This window comes from Pteropus alecto, unplaced genomic scaffold, assembly GCF_000325575.1.
Source record: "Pteropus alecto unplaced genomic scaffold, ASM32557v1 scaffold118, whole genome shotgun sequence".
Lineage (NCBI taxonomy): Eukaryota > Metazoa > Chordata > Mammalia > Chiroptera > Pteropodidae > Pteropus > Pteropus alecto.
Genome location: NW_006440654.1, coordinates 125,794 through 141,663, shown reverse-complemented (window position 1 = coordinate 141,663; position 15,870 = coordinate 125,794). Strand labels below are relative to the sequence as shown.

The following is a 15,870-nucleotide window of genomic DNA, read 5'->3' as shown; positions in this document are numbered from 1 at the left end:
CCGGCCGCACCTGCTCCGCCGCCTGCTCGGAGGAGGACGACGAGGACGACGACGAAGATGATGTCGGGGACAAGGCGGGGTCCCCAGGGGGCAGGAGCATGGGCCCCGTGGCGCCGCTGGACGCCTCGCTGGTGTACGACGCGGTCAAATACACGCTGGTGGTGGACGAGCACACGCAGCTGGAGCTGGTGAGCCTGCGGCGCTGCGCGGGCCTGGGCGACGACAGTGAGGAGGACAGTGGTGGCGAGGCCAGCGAGGCCAGCGAGGACGAGGCAGGCGCCGCGCTGCTGGACGGTGGTCAGGGCCCGGAGGCCGCTTCCCCGGACAGCCCCGACCTCACCTTCTCCAAGAAGTTCCTCAACGTCTTTGTCAATAGCACATCTCGGTCCTCCAGTGAGTGCGTGGGGGTGGGGGGGGGCGGGGGCAGCCCCACGCAGTGACTCAGGGTGCCCAGGGCAGTCCGAGGGTCTGGGGGTGGGCGCACTGTCTTCTTTATCCAGGAAGAAGCCTGCGGCTTTCCTCACACCCCCAGTGGGCTGCGGAGGGGCGGGGGCTGCTGAGCGTCCTCCCTGAGTCAGGACACCCCTCAGCTGCGAGGGGAGGAGAACCGGCCAGGCCTGCAGGTGCTGCTCCCCGCTTTCTGAGTCTCTGTCTCCCCCACCCTCTCTCTGTCCCTCAGGCACTGAGTCCTTCGGCCTTTTTTCCTGCCTGGTCAACGGGGAGGAGAGAGAGCAAACTCACCGGGCGGTCTTCAGGTTCGCCTCCCCCAGACGCCAGGGACCCCAACTGCAGTCTGCGGACATTAGGGTCACTGGTGCACACGGCCCAGCCAGTCCTGTCCCTGAATATGACCACCCGCCCCCCCACCCGCCCGATCTCAGGTTCATCCCTCGCCACCCTGACGAGCTGGAGCTGGATGTGGACGACCCGGTGCTGGTGGAGGCGGAGGAGGACGGCTTCTGGTTCCGCGGACTCAACATGCGCACCGGGGAGCGCGGAGTGTTTCCCGCTTTCTACGCACACGCGGTGCCCGGCCCCGCCAAGGAGCTGCTGGGTGAGGCCGGCCTCCAGGGGGCGTCCTGGCACCCCAGGCCACCCACACGGCTGACCCAGCCCCTTGTGACCCCCAGGGAGCAAGCGCAGCCCCTGCTGGGTGGACCGCTTCGCCGTGCAGTTCCTGGGCTCCGTGGAGGTGCCCTGTCACCAGGGCAATGGCATCCTGTGTGCGGCCATGCAGAAGGTCAGTCTGGAGGCAGGCCCGCCGCAGCCCTGTGGACTCCGACCTCCACAGAAGGTCGGGGGGCGTTGGGGGCAGCCCCCCGCTCTAATTCAGAAGCCTGGGCAGAGCTGTTCCCCATCACCTCGCGGTCTCTTGGTGTGTTCAGTGCGTCCCCCAGCTGCCCATTGGCCTCTCCCTCCCTCTTGCCTAAAAATCAAGACCGTCTCCCACGGAACCTCCCGGATCCGTCCGCTCGCTAGGTCATTGACTGGGGGGCAGGGGGCGGGAGCACCTGCTCGCCTGCTGGCCCTGTGATGGAGTGGGAAGGAGCAGGACAGCCCGGCACCCGAGCTCTAGCTCCCGGGAGGACAGGCAGCGAGGAGGTGGGGGGCATGGAGGCTGTGGTCCTGGCTGCGGGAACGGAAGAGAAGCAGCCTGAGTGCCGAGAAGTGGCTGGCTAGTCCTGAGACCGAGGGACGGCCAGGACCCTGGTGGCACGTTCCAGGACCCGTGCCAAGGGCTGTCGAATGTGTCTCGAATGCTCTAGCAGGGGAGAAAGTGGGGCCTTGTGTGCCCCTGAGATCCCCTCCCCTCCGGCCTCTTCCCCAGATCGCCACTGCCCGGAAGCTGACCGTCCACCTGCGCCCTCCGGCCTCCTGTGACCTGGAGATTTCTCTTCGGGGGGTCAAGCTGAGCCTAAGTGGCGGACCCGAGGTAGGCATGTGGCTGGCGCCTGAGGCGCAGGGGAGGCCGGGGAGGATCTGGCTGAGGGGGGCGCGGGGCGGCAGGGTGGCCCCAGGCGGCCCCCGCCTGACCCCGCGCCCACACTAGTTCCAGCGCTGCAGCCACTTCTTCCAGATGAAGAACATCTCCTTCTGCGGCTGCCATCCCCGCAATAGCTGGTAAGAACCTTGTCATCCCCAGAGGCCCCCGCGCATGAGGCTGCCACACAGCCTGCACCCCACCTCCCCGAGAGGCCTGCCTGCAGCCGCTCTGGGCTCGGGAGGCATGGACCCAACAGACCCCTGCCTGGCGTGGGGGGCAGACAGGCAGACGCACAGACAAGTGAGTGCTAGGAGCATCTGCGGGGTCCGATGGGCATCTGCACAGGGCTCCAGTGAGCAGACTCCAGGGGGAGGGCTTCTCCTGGGCTTTGGGAGGCGACTGAGACCACTCTGGATGCCTCGAAAGGCAGGTAGGTGATGGGGTGTGGGCCAGGGGCACTAGGGTCTTGAGGAGTCCCTGGAATGAGGCTGGAGGGCCACTGGAGGTGCTGTACTCTCTGACTGTGCCAAGGACCTTGTACTAATCCCACTGGCAATGCGGTGGCAGCGTGACACAGTCAGGTCGACAGGCACTGCTGAGGTCATCCAGGTGCCGTGTCCTGGAGGCATTTGGGAGGTGGGATAGGCAGGACCTGGGCTGACCTGATGTAGACACTGACATGGGGGGAGGGTCAAGGATGACGTGCCATCTGCGTGATGGGCAGATACCAACCCATGCACCAATAGACAGCATGGAGCGAAGGGGAGGACAGCCTGGAGAGGCAGCGTGCCACGCAGAACAGCGAGCACGGCGGCCATGTGTCATAGGGGGGACCTGTAAGGGAGGTGTCAGCTCAGAGCAGGCAGAGAGCTGCAGCCAGGAGGCCGATGAGGGCCAGGCAGAGCGAGGACAGACAGCAGTGGAAGGGGAGAGAGTGTGCCAGCACTGTGGCTAGCGGGTGTGGGCCACAGGCTTCCTGCCCAGCCTGACTCCTGCCTGCCAGGTCCCGGTGTCCTGGGGGAGGTAACCTGAGCCAGACGGGCCAACCAGCGCCTCCAAAGGATTCGATGGGGTGTTGGAGGAAGCAGGTCTTCAAGGGCAGGTGGGACGTGGGACGCTGCTGCTGGGGCTGGTGACAGATGTTGAGGCCAACATGTGTGTCATCTGGACACTGGCAGTGCTGGCTGGGGGCAGGATCGACTGTCAGCACATCAGAGCCCATTCCGGCTGCTTGTCCTCTGAGGACAGACATGGCGTGATGGGCTCCACTGTGCAGATGCTGCGTGGGGTGGAGGCTGGGACAGAGTGCCCCGGCTCCGGCCTAACAGCAGGCAGCTCTGGCACCATGAGGACTGGTCTGCATGGCAGCCCCAGCCCATGTGGACAGTGGGCTAAGGATGTCACTCCCAAGAGAGGAAGAACAGCCTTGTTTTAGGAGAGGGGGACTGGGCGCCACAAGCTCAGGCTTCCAGGCTAGACAAAGGTGCAAGTCCAAGGGAAAGATAGTCAGACCAGTGGCCCAGGGTCGAGTGGGGGTGGCGGGGGAGGGGCCGAGGTGCTGCTGTCCTAGCCCAGACGGTCCTGCTGCTTGTCGCTCCAGACTCAGCCCAGTCCATACTGGAGAGGAGGCACGGATGAGACAGTGCCAGGTGGGCGGTTCACTGGCTTCATCGTGAAGCAGGTCGGAGGTCAGGCATGTGCTGGGCATGCTGTTTGGATGAGGGAGGGGTGTGGCCATTAAGGTCACAGGCTGCCACAGACGGGCCATGTCCTTGGGCAAGTTTCCAACCCCCGTGTGCCTTAGCTCCCTCTTGTCACAGGGCTGTCGTGAGGCTGAGGTCAGTTAGTAACGTAACGTGCTTGAGATGGCACCGGCCACTCAGTAAGCGGCTCCTAAGTGTGGTGACTGAATGCGCTCCGTCACGGGGGCCTTTGAGACAAGGCTGTGACGTGTCTGCGGACCACGTGAGGGCGCTGCATTGGCAGTGACACTCATGCGAGGAACCGTGCAGCGCCATCCAGCGAGGAGCTCAGACCAGCCACGGCGGGGCGGGGGCCACGGCTCATGCCATGGGACTCGGGTAGTCACTTTCGCTGTGTCTCGGATGAGAGAAAGGGGTTTGGGGAAGGCATGCCTGGAAAGAGAGCTGGGGAGGGACTAGATGGAAGACAGGAGCTAGTTTCTTCTCCAGGAAGAGGGTTTGACAGATCAGAGGCTGCTCAGAAAGGTGGGGCCGGGCAGGCTCGGGATGTCACGGCACGAGTGAGGCCTGAAGCGCTGGGACAGGGCCTCGAGAAGGCAGGGGAAGGGGCCGGCTGCATTTGCTCGAGGGAAGGTGGATGCAGCTGGACATCCTGTGATGGAGAAATGAACGTGGGTCACTAACTCCTTGGCGATGCCTAGCATTGTGCTTGGACCAGATGCAAAAAGACACCTTCGCGCCTCGAAATCCTGTGTCGCACGCATTTCTCCTCCCCGCACTGTCCCCGAGCCCCCTGTTCCGGCCTCTTCTCCCCCAGTCGTGGGGGGCCTGAGGTGTGGGTCCACGCTCTGACGCCTCCCACACCGACTGCCCCCAGCTATTTCGGCTTCATCACTAAACACCCTCTGCTGAGCCGCTTTGCCTGCCACGTCTTTGTCTCCCAGGAGTCGATGAGGCCCGTGGCCCAGAGTGTGGGGTGAGTGGAGTCCCAGGGTGGGACCAATGAAGGGGTGGGTGGGGGGCGCAGGTGCAGGAGTGAGGGTGGGTGAGCGGGGCTGGGAAGGCGGGCTGGGCGCGGTTGGGGGGCCCTGGACGGGCTGGGCTGGGGAGTTCCGCAGACGGGAGCACGGGCAGGGTCGGCAGTGGAGCTGGAGAGTCGGGAGTCGGCAGGCATGTGGCGCTGAGGCCAGGGAGTAAGTAGAAGGGCCTGTGGTGACCAGGACGGCTGAGGAGTGCCATGTGGGGCGACCGGGGGCCGGCCCAGGAGGGAGGGAGGCAGCGCAGGGACCACCGGCGGCTGAGGGCTGGGGGGGCTCTGTCCACAGCCGCGCCTTCCTGGAGTACTACCAGGAGCACCTGGAGTACGCCTGCCCCACAGAGGACATCTACCTGGAGTAGCCGCTGCGGCTCCTGCTCCCGCGCGGCGGGGCCTGGGCATCTCAGAGGCCACCAGCTTCGGCAAGGACTTTGGGGGCGCGTGGCACCTGATGCCTGGGACTGGCCTTGCTCGTGGGGGCCGCAGGGGTGGGCGCACCTCCACTCTGCTCTGACCCCTCTTTCTGCGTCTGTCTCTGCCCCTCTGTGCCTGCAAATTCTGCCCTCCACTCTTTACCTTGGGGTCAGAGATGGGAGGGGTGTGGAGGAAGGCGAGGCTCTAGGTGATTGGTGACATCAGGCTCCCAGGTGGCCCCCTCCTGCCCCGCCCCTATGATTTAAAAGGAATTTTAATTTTTATAGCGAATCTCAAGGGGTCACCCCACCCTTGAGAGGGACCCCCACACTGCCCCACACGGAGCTCGGGGGAAGCAGGAAGGGGTTCCCTAGAAGGGCCTTCGGGACACTAGGAGTTGTTCTTGAAGCTCACCCAAGCCCCTCGACCTTGCTCGGAGGAGGGTGCCCCACCCCGCACCCCGCCACACCAGCGTCTGCTTTGCCGCTGCAAACTCCCCGCAGTCCAGCACCTCAATAAACTCTCTGCTTGGTGTGACCCTGTCTGTTTCTGGGGGGATAGATAAGGGGCCGGGCCCAGGTGCTCCCCGTGGCACTGGGCACCAAGACCCCCAGGTGCTGGGCTTGAGAGAAACTTCACTCCAGTGTGCCGCCTGGGGCCACTCCCCAAACACCCTCCACAGGCCAGAGAGAAAGGCGGCTGGTCACATGACTTCCATCCTCACTGCGGGCCGGGCTAGGGGATTGGTGTGCATGCGTCGTGCGTGCATGCGTGCGTGCGTGCGTGCGTGTGTGCGTGTGTGCGCATGCTTGTGAGAGGACAAGGTCGACCTGACGAGATCTCAAAGCTGGTATTTAAGAGCTGGTCCCCAGAAAGCCAAAAAGAATGGCAGAACCTGCCACTGTGCCCCGTGATTGCAGACGCTGCCTCTGCAGGTAGGGCTGCCCTGGTGACCCCACCATGAGGGGCTGAGGGCAGCGTGGCAGTCAGTGTCTTCCTGAGGGGCCCAGGGCCGTCCTCCGCCCCCGCTCTGAGCCTGGGACTAGAGCAGGACAGCGCCGGGTGAAGGTCAGGAAGGGAGACTGAGCAGAGTGTGGATGCTTAACGTTGCAGAGGCAGAGAGTTCCCTGGCCTCTGCACCTGGGCACACGACCGTGGCCCCCAGACCCCGTGGCTGCCCTAGTGTGGGGACCTGCCACCCACCCCCCACTGCCCTCGTCTACCTCAGGAGGGCACCATGTGCCCACCACCCCATCCCTGCCGGGCCTGGCAGTTCCCTAAACCTTGTCTCCCTGCTTTTCTGATGGGTCGCCTTTCCCTCCCACCTGGCCCTTTAGGAGAGCTGTTGTACTCGCTTGCGTGTCCTTCACCTGGAACCGCTCCCTTCTGGTAGGGCCTTTCCCACACCTGCCCGGCCACACCTTCCTGCATTCTGCTCAGCAGCTGCCCCTTGCCAGACCTCAGCCTCGGTTGGCTGATCCCCAGACCCTAGACCTCAGTCCTGCGCACCCCGGGACTTACCTGTGCCTCTGAGCAGACGGCTGGCTCAGCCCCGCGCCCTGGCTCGCCAGCCCCAGCTGACCTCCAGGGCACTCCTTTTCCGGTCACTGGGCTGGCACTCTGCAGAATTCTGTAAATGTGATGGCCCTGTGTTCATAGCAAGGGCTCGGAGCTGTCAAGGGCCCAACTGCCACAGATACTTCAGACTCCCATGTGTTTTTCCCCACCTGGCCCTATCTGTTTGCTTTCTGTGTGTTATGTTTCTCCTAGTCACCTGAGCCGGAGTCCTAGAGTCACCCTACACGCCTCCCTGTCACCTTCACCCTTAACTGGCCACTCGGTCTGCCACTCCACCCCCACGACTGCCTGGCTCAAACCACCTTGAGTTTCCTCCTGGGTCTTTGTAGCTCAAACAGCTTCCTCCGGGCTCCCTGCCTCCACCTGTGTCTGCAAATCCACCTGCACCTGCAACCGGACCTGGGCTCTACACACGAGCCAGCCAGGCCACGCCCTCTTCAGCTCTGCAGTGGCTCCCCGCTGAACCCCAGCTGGCCTGGCCTGGCCTGCCCCTCTCTAGCCCCCTCATCCCTCTGTGCATCGCTGGGTCACCTCCTGTCCTGGAGGTGGGCGAAGCATGGCTCCCGCTGGCCCCAGCAGAGGCTGCCAGCCTGAGTCCTAGCAGGGGCGTGTCTGTGGCCGGCTCCCAGAGCAGAGGCCTTGGAACCCTGGTGAGTGAGCTGGCCGCTGCGGCCGCGACCTGGACCTCCGGAAGCCCAGCTCAGATCGCGCCTTGAACAAAGAGCCTTGTACACACTCCCTGTTAGAATACTGAAAGCATAAAAATGGTCTAAATTTTGACTGGTTTGGTTAACTAAATTAAAGTACATTTACCTAATTGAAACATGGGCCGATGTGAAAAGCATTTAGTAATAATACAGAAACCATCTGTTATGCTCTCAAGGGAAGATAAACATGCAGCCCCCGTGCTGGAAAGTGTGTGCTGGGACAGACTGGGATGGGACACGGCCAGCGACCACCCTTGCCTCATGGCTCTGGGGCGCTGCTCCTTTCTTTCCTGCAATGGGCATGTCTGTCATATATTCCATGTTGCTTAGTAGGTATCTCCAAATGCGAGTAGAAACATTTACAGAAAAACTAAAAAAATAAATAAATAAATAAAGGCATTTGTTAATTAAATCCAAACAAAAAGTTATTCTGGCCACAATGAAACGCCCATGTCACAGGACTGTCGCGAGTCTGCTGCCACACAGGCCGAGCGCAGTGCTGCATCGGCTTCCCGTCCATTGTTAGTTTAAAAACACCACACTAGAGTTTCTCTATTTTATTTTTTCAGCATTATTTTTCCATTATGAAGAGTAGCGCGTAGTCATTATAGAAAATTTGGGAATTGCAGAAAATAAGGAGGTAAAAAAAATCCTTTTATCTTTTCAATTCAAAGAATTATTGCTACTACTTTAGTGAATTTTCCAGTCTCTTTTCTATATATGGGTTTTATTTTATTCTGTTTGAGGACAGAGGCAGACTGGGGAATCAAGGAAGAATTTAAGGCAAAGCTAAGTAGCCAACGTCATCATAAAATGACAGGTGCAGTGAAGGACAGTCTCAGCACACCCAGTCTCCAGTAATGAAATGACAGACCAAGAAATACATGATTCAAAATGCTTGAGTAGCAAGAAAAAGGAGGAAACCAGAATCATAGAGATGGATTCTAATTTCTCTTCATCGCTTTACAATAAAAAACGTAGATGTCAAAATATAATTAATAAGATGAAACAAACACACACACACACACACACCGGACATTATATTCTACACGCAGGGAACATCAGTCACTGGATGTCGGTGGAAATATTTCAACAATGAATTACGTAACACGTGTGGAAGCAAAACACTCAGCTCCAAGTGAGAAACCCGGGAAGATCAATCTAGTCGCCAGGGGCAGCAGATCTGGAGGCTGGAAGGTGATAGCAGGACAGCAGGCTTCTTCCCTTGGCTCCCACATCCCCAGTGTGTGGCCTTTGTCCTCGCGATCACCTGAGGGCTGCTGTATCTCTGAGCACTGTGGCCTATTCCGGCCAGGGGTGAAGGGGCAGGCAGCTGGTTTCGCTGTGGTGAGGGGGTAGGGGCCAGGTAGCGTAGGAGGGACAGCCACTGTCAGGCCCAGCCTGAGGCCAGGGGCTCTTTGGAGAAGTGTCCCTCTGACCATCTGCCCGGGGGACAGGAAGCAGGCACATCGCCCGCTGGGTGAAGAAGCGGGCCCTCTCGACCGCGTGGCCAGCAGCAGCTGCGGTCGATGGCTGCTGAGCCTTTGAGCAGAGCAGCAGCTCTGACACCCTTAAGGAGGCACAGAGAACAAGATCGTGACCAGGGACCCAGGCAGAAGACCCTCCCCCCACACCAAGGGTTTGTGCAGAGACCCCCACAGGGTGAAGGTGGTGAGGAAGCGGATGGCTGCCGTGGAAGAGCGAGTGTTAGGGTGCCCAGTGGAGCGGGGGTTCCAGGCTCCTCACCTGGTGGCGGGTGTGGACACAGGTGTGATGGGACGCGTGCAGGTGTAAGGTGTATGTGGCTCTGGAGTCGATACACAGCACGGGGTCCCCCCTGCAGCATGCCCCACCCCTGCCCACCACCACCTGGGCCGCGCTTTATGGAGAGGGCACAAAATGCAGCATCGGCCTGGGTCACGCCGGGTCCCTGTGCTGCAGCCCCACCCCCAGAAGCCAGAGCCCCTGTGAGCGAGGGCATCGTACACGGAGCTGGCAGAGGACCAAGCAACTTAGGCCCAGAAGCTGTCCTGGCATCATTTGCACTGATGGCAAAAGGGCAACTTTGCTTTTATTTCTTATTTCCTTTGTGCAAATCTGGACCAGACAGGAGCAGCCGGCTCCTGGCACTCTCCTGGCACATGGAGGCCTGGTGCCCACCCTGTGCCAAACCTCACTTCTGCAGAACCCGGCTCACCGCCCTACAGGCCGCCAACTCGGCAGCCTTTGTCTAGACAGAGCCTGTCCCCAGAGCACACAACCCACCTGCAGGCGTCTGGGACATCCCGCGTGAGACTTACTTGGAGAGGAGGCTGGTCTCCCTGTGTCTGTCTGCAGCTTCGCTCCAACACGGCCAGCAGAGCTCAGGGCAGCAGAGTCCACTGTCTTAGACCCACCGGCCTCCAGGCCCCCTCTCTGCCCTTCCTCACCGCCCTCCGGTGAACGAACAGCACTGTCCACATCACAGGGGAGGGGTCTCAGGGCAGGTGACCTGTCCAGTCAAGGGTGGCATGGGTGGATCCCCAGTGCTCTGCCTCAGTGTCCCCAGGAAGCAGTCCCGCGTCCTCCACCCCAAACACGTCGCACATGGCCTGTGGCAGCCTCTGTCCCCCTTGTCTGCAGGGACCACGTCTCATTTGCTGGGGCTGGGAGGGTGGGCAGGTACCTAACGTTTTTCTACATCAGTTATCATCCCATCTCCGCCGACCTATAGACACTGACTCTGGGTCACTTAACCAAAGGCGATCCACTGGGAGGCTGCTGGGCCTCACAGGGGTGACGCAGGCAAGAGGCGTCTTCACGCCAAGGAGACGGCGGGAGCGCATTTACGACCTCGCCTCCGTCAGTGCCACCCCTGCAGCAGGCCTGGGGCCAAGGAGGTGACCGGACTCACAGCGGCGGGGAGGCTGTCCGGGTGGAAATCGCTGATTAGCGCTGTGAAATGCGCGGTTGCGCGCAGGCGCGGGCGCGCGCACGGCTGAGGGCGCGGGCGCGTCCGGGGCACGTTGCTCCCGCGACGCAGGACGATCGGAGGAGAGAACGGATCTATTCCGTGGAAATATCCCGTTTTGCTCCCCCTTCTGGTCACTTGGGGGAAAGGCGAGCGCGGGAGTGAGCCAGGAGGACGACGGGGAGGGCGGCCCGCCCCCTGCCCGTCAGCCGGGTCCCCTCTTCGGGCAGGGAGGGGACCCGCGGCACCCACGCGTTGGCTTTTTGTCGGCTCCCAGAGCACTCGGCTCCTTCCGGGGGAAGCCGCTGGGGTGGGCTGGGGGCGCCGCCAGCCAGGTGACCGGGCGACGTCAGGCTCACAGGAAAAGGGCTGTTTTAAAACAGCAGCAGCAGGAGAAAGAAGCGCAGGGGCGCTGCGGGCCGCGTGCGGGGCCACGTAGGCGCATGCATGCGTGTGCGGGCCTGTGTGCACACGGGTACGTGAGTGCGCGCGTGCGTGTACGTACGGGTGTTTGTGTGCGCACACACCAATGCCTGTATGAGGACGATGCATTGCCCTAAAGCAGCTAAAGTGACAAATGGGCTTTTCCACTTCCAAAAGCATCCTGGGAAAACCCAGGCGTCTGGAAAGGGAGTCAACCTGCTCCCTCTCCGCCTGGGGTGCAGACAGTGTGGCTCGAACTTGGGGGCAGCGCAGAGTCTCAGGGGGTAGGGAAGTGTCCTGCCTGGTTCTACTATTCCCCCGGCGCCCACCCTGTGCCGGCGCCATGATTGTGCTTCCGCAGGAACAAGTAATCTTCCTCTGTGGCACTTATCGCTGTTCCGTAACTTCCACTGAAGTATAAACACACACACACACACACACCACAAAGTGCACACACCTGAAGTGCAAGCCTGTTGCTTCACACACGTCTGCATGCTCCCACCCGTCGCGATGGAGGACACTGGCAGCACCCTCCCCAGACAGCACCCGCACTCCCACCTGCAACAGGTGCGGGCTTCGGCCACTGAGAGCCGACGCGTGTCTGAGACCCCAGGGTTCACGCTCGGCTCCCTTGCTGGGCAGTGAGCACGGGGGAGCAGGGGCGTCCCCTCCGGTGACCTGTGCCCCAGCACTGTGCATGGCATTGGATGCTGAGCAAACGTTAGTGGAACTGAGGACATGACGCTCACTGCACAGGTGAGGCCACAGACCGGAGGAGGTGCCTGCAGGTCCCGCAGGAGGAGCATTCACTGAGCCCTGCCAGAGTGTCCACCTTTGACCTGATCCACAGGTCATGCGCCTGGTCCAGCTCCTCTGTCCTCACCCTGAAACCGAGGCACCTTGAGGGGACTATGGGCCCCACTGGAAGAGAAGTTGCAGGCTGTAGGGGGCGGGCATGCCCAGTCCGGGTGGGACCAGTGTCCGTGGCTGCAGGGGTCCCCAAGGAAACCACCAGCTCATGGGGACAGTCTCAAGACACATCAAGATTTGGGGCATGATCCGTGCAGCCTCCCAATCGGAGCGATGGCAGAGTCACACGAACACGGAGGTGCCTTGGTACACTGTGTCTGACACCAAGGGGTCACTCAGGAGGCCACTTGCACACACACGCGTGCCTGCCACATGTCCTGACCCGAAAGACTGCTCTGCACTGCGAGTAACCGACGACCCGCCAGCGGTCGCTTGTCTCCGTGCACTGCACACTATGGAGGCAGACGGCTGGGGACACAGTACAGCAGCTGCTTGGCGGCGTCTGGTCAGGCCCAGTGCTGCCACAGCACTATCCTCACAGCCGCCAGAGGACCCTGGAGTCCCAGCAGACTGCCCAGGACCCTTGGTCACACGCCACTCCCGCACCAACCGTCGACTGTGATCAGCTGCTGCCCTCTTGGGACAGGCAGAGTTTGCACCTCAGGGGTCCAGCGCCTGTGCCCATCGGTGAGGAGGGATCACAGAGACAGTCCGCCCACGCTGGTGCCCGGAGCACCCAGATGGCACCCCTTTCATGGCCGGAGCACGAGGGGTCTGCCAGCGCTCCATGAGCACGCATGGGGGGTACTACGAGAGGCCTTCACGCTGCTGTGTGGATGCGGGTGGGCAGTTGAGAGGTCCCCTCTGCAGAGGGGCCCGGGCACTGCCGAGGACGAGGGACAGGCAGGCTGAAGGGCGAGGGCGTGGGGGCCACTGCACAGAGATTGGGTTTTATTCTGAGCCTGCAGTTTTGAGCAGGGATGGAACCAGACTTGACACGTTTTTAAGAAATTGCTTTGTCTGCTGGGCAGGGGATGGCTTATATGGGGTCAAAGGTGAAGCCAGGGGACAGGAAATGTGTGCTTAGGCTGGAAATGCAGAGCTTTGGGGGACACAGGTGGGATGGTGGGTGAGGGGCTCCCTCATGAGCTGCTGAGGTGCCGTTCTCGACACTGGCGGCCCCCAGCCCCCTACCCCCACCAGAGCATGCAGCCTGCCACCCGCCTTCAGCCAGGCTCCTGGGAAGGGCCGAGGCGGCCTGGCCCAGCCTCCAGGGAGACCTCTCTCACCGGCACTCTGAGCCTCTGGGGTCCTCTGTCCATCGCACCCCGTACCTCCCCACCCTGCTCCTGGCACACGAAGCACTAAGGACAGCTCATGCTCCCGACACATGCAGTCGCTACGGTGGTGGTGGCATCCAGGGCCAGGAGGCCTGCCAGATCCCAGACCAACTTCACTGGCCGTGACCTCAGACAAGTCGCTGGGTCCCTCCACACCTCAGTTTTCTCATTCGTGACACACGAAGAACAGCATCTCTACCTCTTGCCATCACAAGAACTGGATGAACGATCACACCTACAAGTGTCAGCTGATGTTATTGGGTTATCAAGTACAAACCACATCCATGCCCGCACCTTAGCAAATGACTGTCACATGCCTCGGGGGCTGAGGGGACTGGGCTATTCTCCACCAGGGCTCTCAGGGATGGGCTCGGGTACGGTTGGGGGGATGGGCTCATGGATGGGCTCAGGGACCGTCTGGGAGATGGGCTCAGAGATGGGCTCGTGGACAGGCTGGGGCCTGCCCTCAGCGACGGGCTCGAGCCAGCCCTCAGCCACGGGCTCTGGCTCGGGCCTGCCCTCAGCGACAGGCTCAGTTGTTTCTCCCTTTAGTTCTGTTAGTAATTGCTTTACAAATTTTGGTCAGCGACAGGCTCAGTCCTGCCCTCAGGGACAGGCTGGGGCCTGCCCTCAGCCAGGAGCTCGGGCCTGCCCTCAGGCATAGGCTCAGGCCTGCTCTCAGCCTGGGGCTCGGGCCTGCCCTCGAGGACAGCCTGTGGCCTGCTCTCAGCCAGGGGCTCGGGCCTGCCCTCAGGCATAGGCTCAGGCCTGCTCTCAGCCTGGGGCTCGGGCCTGCCCTCGAGGACAGCCTGTGGCCTGCTCTCAGCCAGGGGCTCAGGCCTGCCCTCAGGGACAGGCTGGGGCCTGACCTCAGCCAGGGGCTCGGGCCTGCCCTCAGGGATGAGCTGGAGTCTGCCCTCAGGGATGAGGATGGACTGGGGCCTGCCCTCAGCGACAGGCTGGGGCCTGCCCTCAAGGACGGGCTCGGGCCTGTGCTGGGGCCTGCCCTTGGGGACGAGCTTAGGCCTGGGCTGGGGCCTGCCCCTAGGCCTGCCCTCTGGCCTGGGCTCTGGGCAGTAGCAACAAGATGGCTGGGGGCTGCAGCCAGGCTGACAGCAGATCTGCAGGGCAGGGTCCTCGCCCCGGGCCATCTGGCTGGGGCCGAAGGTCATGGCAGCGTCAAACTGGGCCTTGAGCAGCTCCAATTGCTTCAGTGCTCGCAGGGCCTCTGGGGGGACCTTGGCCACATCCCCCAGAAGATTGTAGTTCTCACCAGGGTCCTTGGACAGGTCAAAGAGCAGCGGGGGATCATGGGCAGTCAGTGGGCTGGAGGCGTGGCAGGCAGGGTCCGGCGTGGTGTCACTGTGGGCAGAACCTGGGGAGGGGGCACATCTGTGCACAGGGCGAGAAGGAGGGCAGGGGCCGGGCTTGGGGCTGCGGACACAGGGCCGCAGGGCCGGGTGGGCAGTTACCTTGGGTGAAGAAGTGGGCCTTGTACTTCCCGCTCCGCACAGCAAAGACCCCTCGGATCTCGTCTGGGTTGGCCGAGTAGAAGAACAGAGTCTTCCGGGGGCTCTGGGGACAAAGCCAGGGGCACGGGGTGCGGACGGGCCCTGGGCACTGATCCGCTCCACAGGAGGCAGCCTTGGACGCGCTCGCCAGGGGGGCTGCCCAGCTCACCGCTGGGGACAGGAGGGGGCCGAGGAGCCGGGGGTGCTGGGCCTACCTTGCCTGTGCCCAGGAGCAGGGGGCTGAGGTCAATGCCATCCAAGGTGACGTTGGGCAGTGAGGCCCCGGCCAGAGCCGTCAGGGTGGGCAGTAGGTCCAAAGTACTGGCCAGCTCGTGGGTCACGCCTAGGGGCAGAGGGCTGTGTGGTCACTCCGCTCGCCATTGGGGCTGGGAAGGCGCGGCCGGGGTCCACGAGGACAGGGCCTGAGCACTGACCGGGGCTGATGTGGCCTGGCCAGAAGGCCAAGGCCGGCTCTCGGACGCCCCCCTCGTAGGTGGTTCCCTTTCCACACCGCAGGAGGCCAGAGCAGCCGCCGTGGGACATCCGCATCGTCTCTGGCCTGGGACACACAGGAGGTGGTCAGCAACGACGAGCCCAGGGTCTCTCTCTGCCCAGCCCCGGTGACCCCAGCCCCAGACTTCCGAGTTACACGCCATGCACAGAAACAGCCAGCACGTGCCTGTCCCCTCCCTGTCCTCCCGGGACCTGCACCGTACTTGTGGCCCTACCTCCCACATGCACCTGCAAGTCACTGTGACATGGCCAGTGTCCCTTATCCCACTGTCCCCGGCCAGCAGTCAAGATGGAGAGATGCCCACGCCGGGCCTGGGGGCTCGGCTGGCACCCCCGCCCCCCCGGCGTACCCGTTGTCTGCAGTGAAGAGCACCAGGGTCTCCCCAAGTAGCCCCAGGTCCCCCACGGTCGTCATCAGGGCCCCCACAACTGTATCCAGCTCCATCAAGGAGTCCCCGAACGGCCCGCGGCCAGACTGCCCGGCGAAGCTCTGCCCGCTGAACTGGGGGTAGTGGGTGTGCTGGGGACAGAGACTGGAGTTAGCTTTGGGCCAGGGTCAGGACAGCCGAGGGGTGGTCAGGGCCACTCACGTGGGAGGCGTAGTACAGGAAGAACGGGCGGGCCTGGCGCTGGGCCTCGGCCATGAGGTCGCGTGCGAAAGCCACGTAGTGGGCCTCGAGTGTGGGCAGCCACGGTGGCTGTGCCTCCACGGACAGGTTGGCTAGCAGCGGGACAGGGACCAGGCCCTGGTCACAGGTGCCGTCACAGCGGGTTGCAGGCGGGAAGCAGGTCAGGTTCTGGCACGGGCCCTGGGGGAGCAGCACCATTCAGCGGCCTGAGCTGCAGGCTGATGGGGGAAGGGTGGAGGGGACGGGGAGAGGGCATGGGTGTGGGGATGTGG

General features: G+C 62.5%; 2 protein-coding genes across 2 annotated transcripts in view; one reads left to right on the top strand and one right to left on the bottom strand.

The window, feature by feature from the left end:
- MAPK8IP2 (mitogen-activated protein kinase 8 interacting protein 2) overlaps window positions 1-5,802 on the top strand; it is an 11,105-nt gene extending 5,303 nt beyond the window's left edge. The window contains exons 6-13 of the mRNA XM_025051036.1: window positions 2-393; window positions 680-755; window positions 882-1,054; window positions 1,131-1,240; window positions 1,829-1,933; window positions 2,051-2,121; window positions 4,565-4,663; window positions 5,013-5,802. Of these exons, the coding sequence (XP_024906804.1) occupies window positions 2-393; window positions 680-755; window positions 882-1,054; window positions 1,131-1,240; window positions 1,829-1,933; window positions 2,051-2,121; window positions 4,565-4,663; window positions 5,013-5,085 (1,099 nt within the window). The 3' untranslated portion in view covers window positions 5,086-5,802. The remainder of the gene's footprint in view (window position 1; window positions 394-679; window positions 756-881; window positions 1,055-1,130; window positions 1,241-1,828; window positions 1,934-2,050; window positions 2,122-4,564; window positions 4,664-5,012) is intronic.
- Window positions 5,803-13,181: 7,379 nt separating this feature from the next.
- Window positions 13,182-15,870, bottom strand: part of ARSA (arylsulfatase A) — a 3,927-nt gene continuing 1,238 nt past the window's right edge. The window contains exons 4-10 of the mRNA XM_015593993.2: window positions 15,560-15,778; window positions 15,320-15,489; window positions 14,891-15,015; window positions 14,672-14,799; window positions 14,418-14,520; window positions 13,545-14,320; window positions 13,182-13,482 (exon numbers count right to left, since the gene is read on the bottom strand). Coding sequence (XP_015449479.2) covers window positions 13,285-13,482; window positions 13,545-14,320; window positions 14,418-14,520; window positions 14,672-14,799; window positions 14,891-15,015; window positions 15,320-15,489; window positions 15,560-15,778 — 1,719 coding nt within the window. The 3' untranslated portion in view covers window positions 13,182-13,284. The remainder of the gene's footprint in view (window positions 13,483-13,544; window positions 14,321-14,417; window positions 14,521-14,671; window positions 14,800-14,890; window positions 15,016-15,319; window positions 15,490-15,559; window positions 15,779-15,870) is intronic.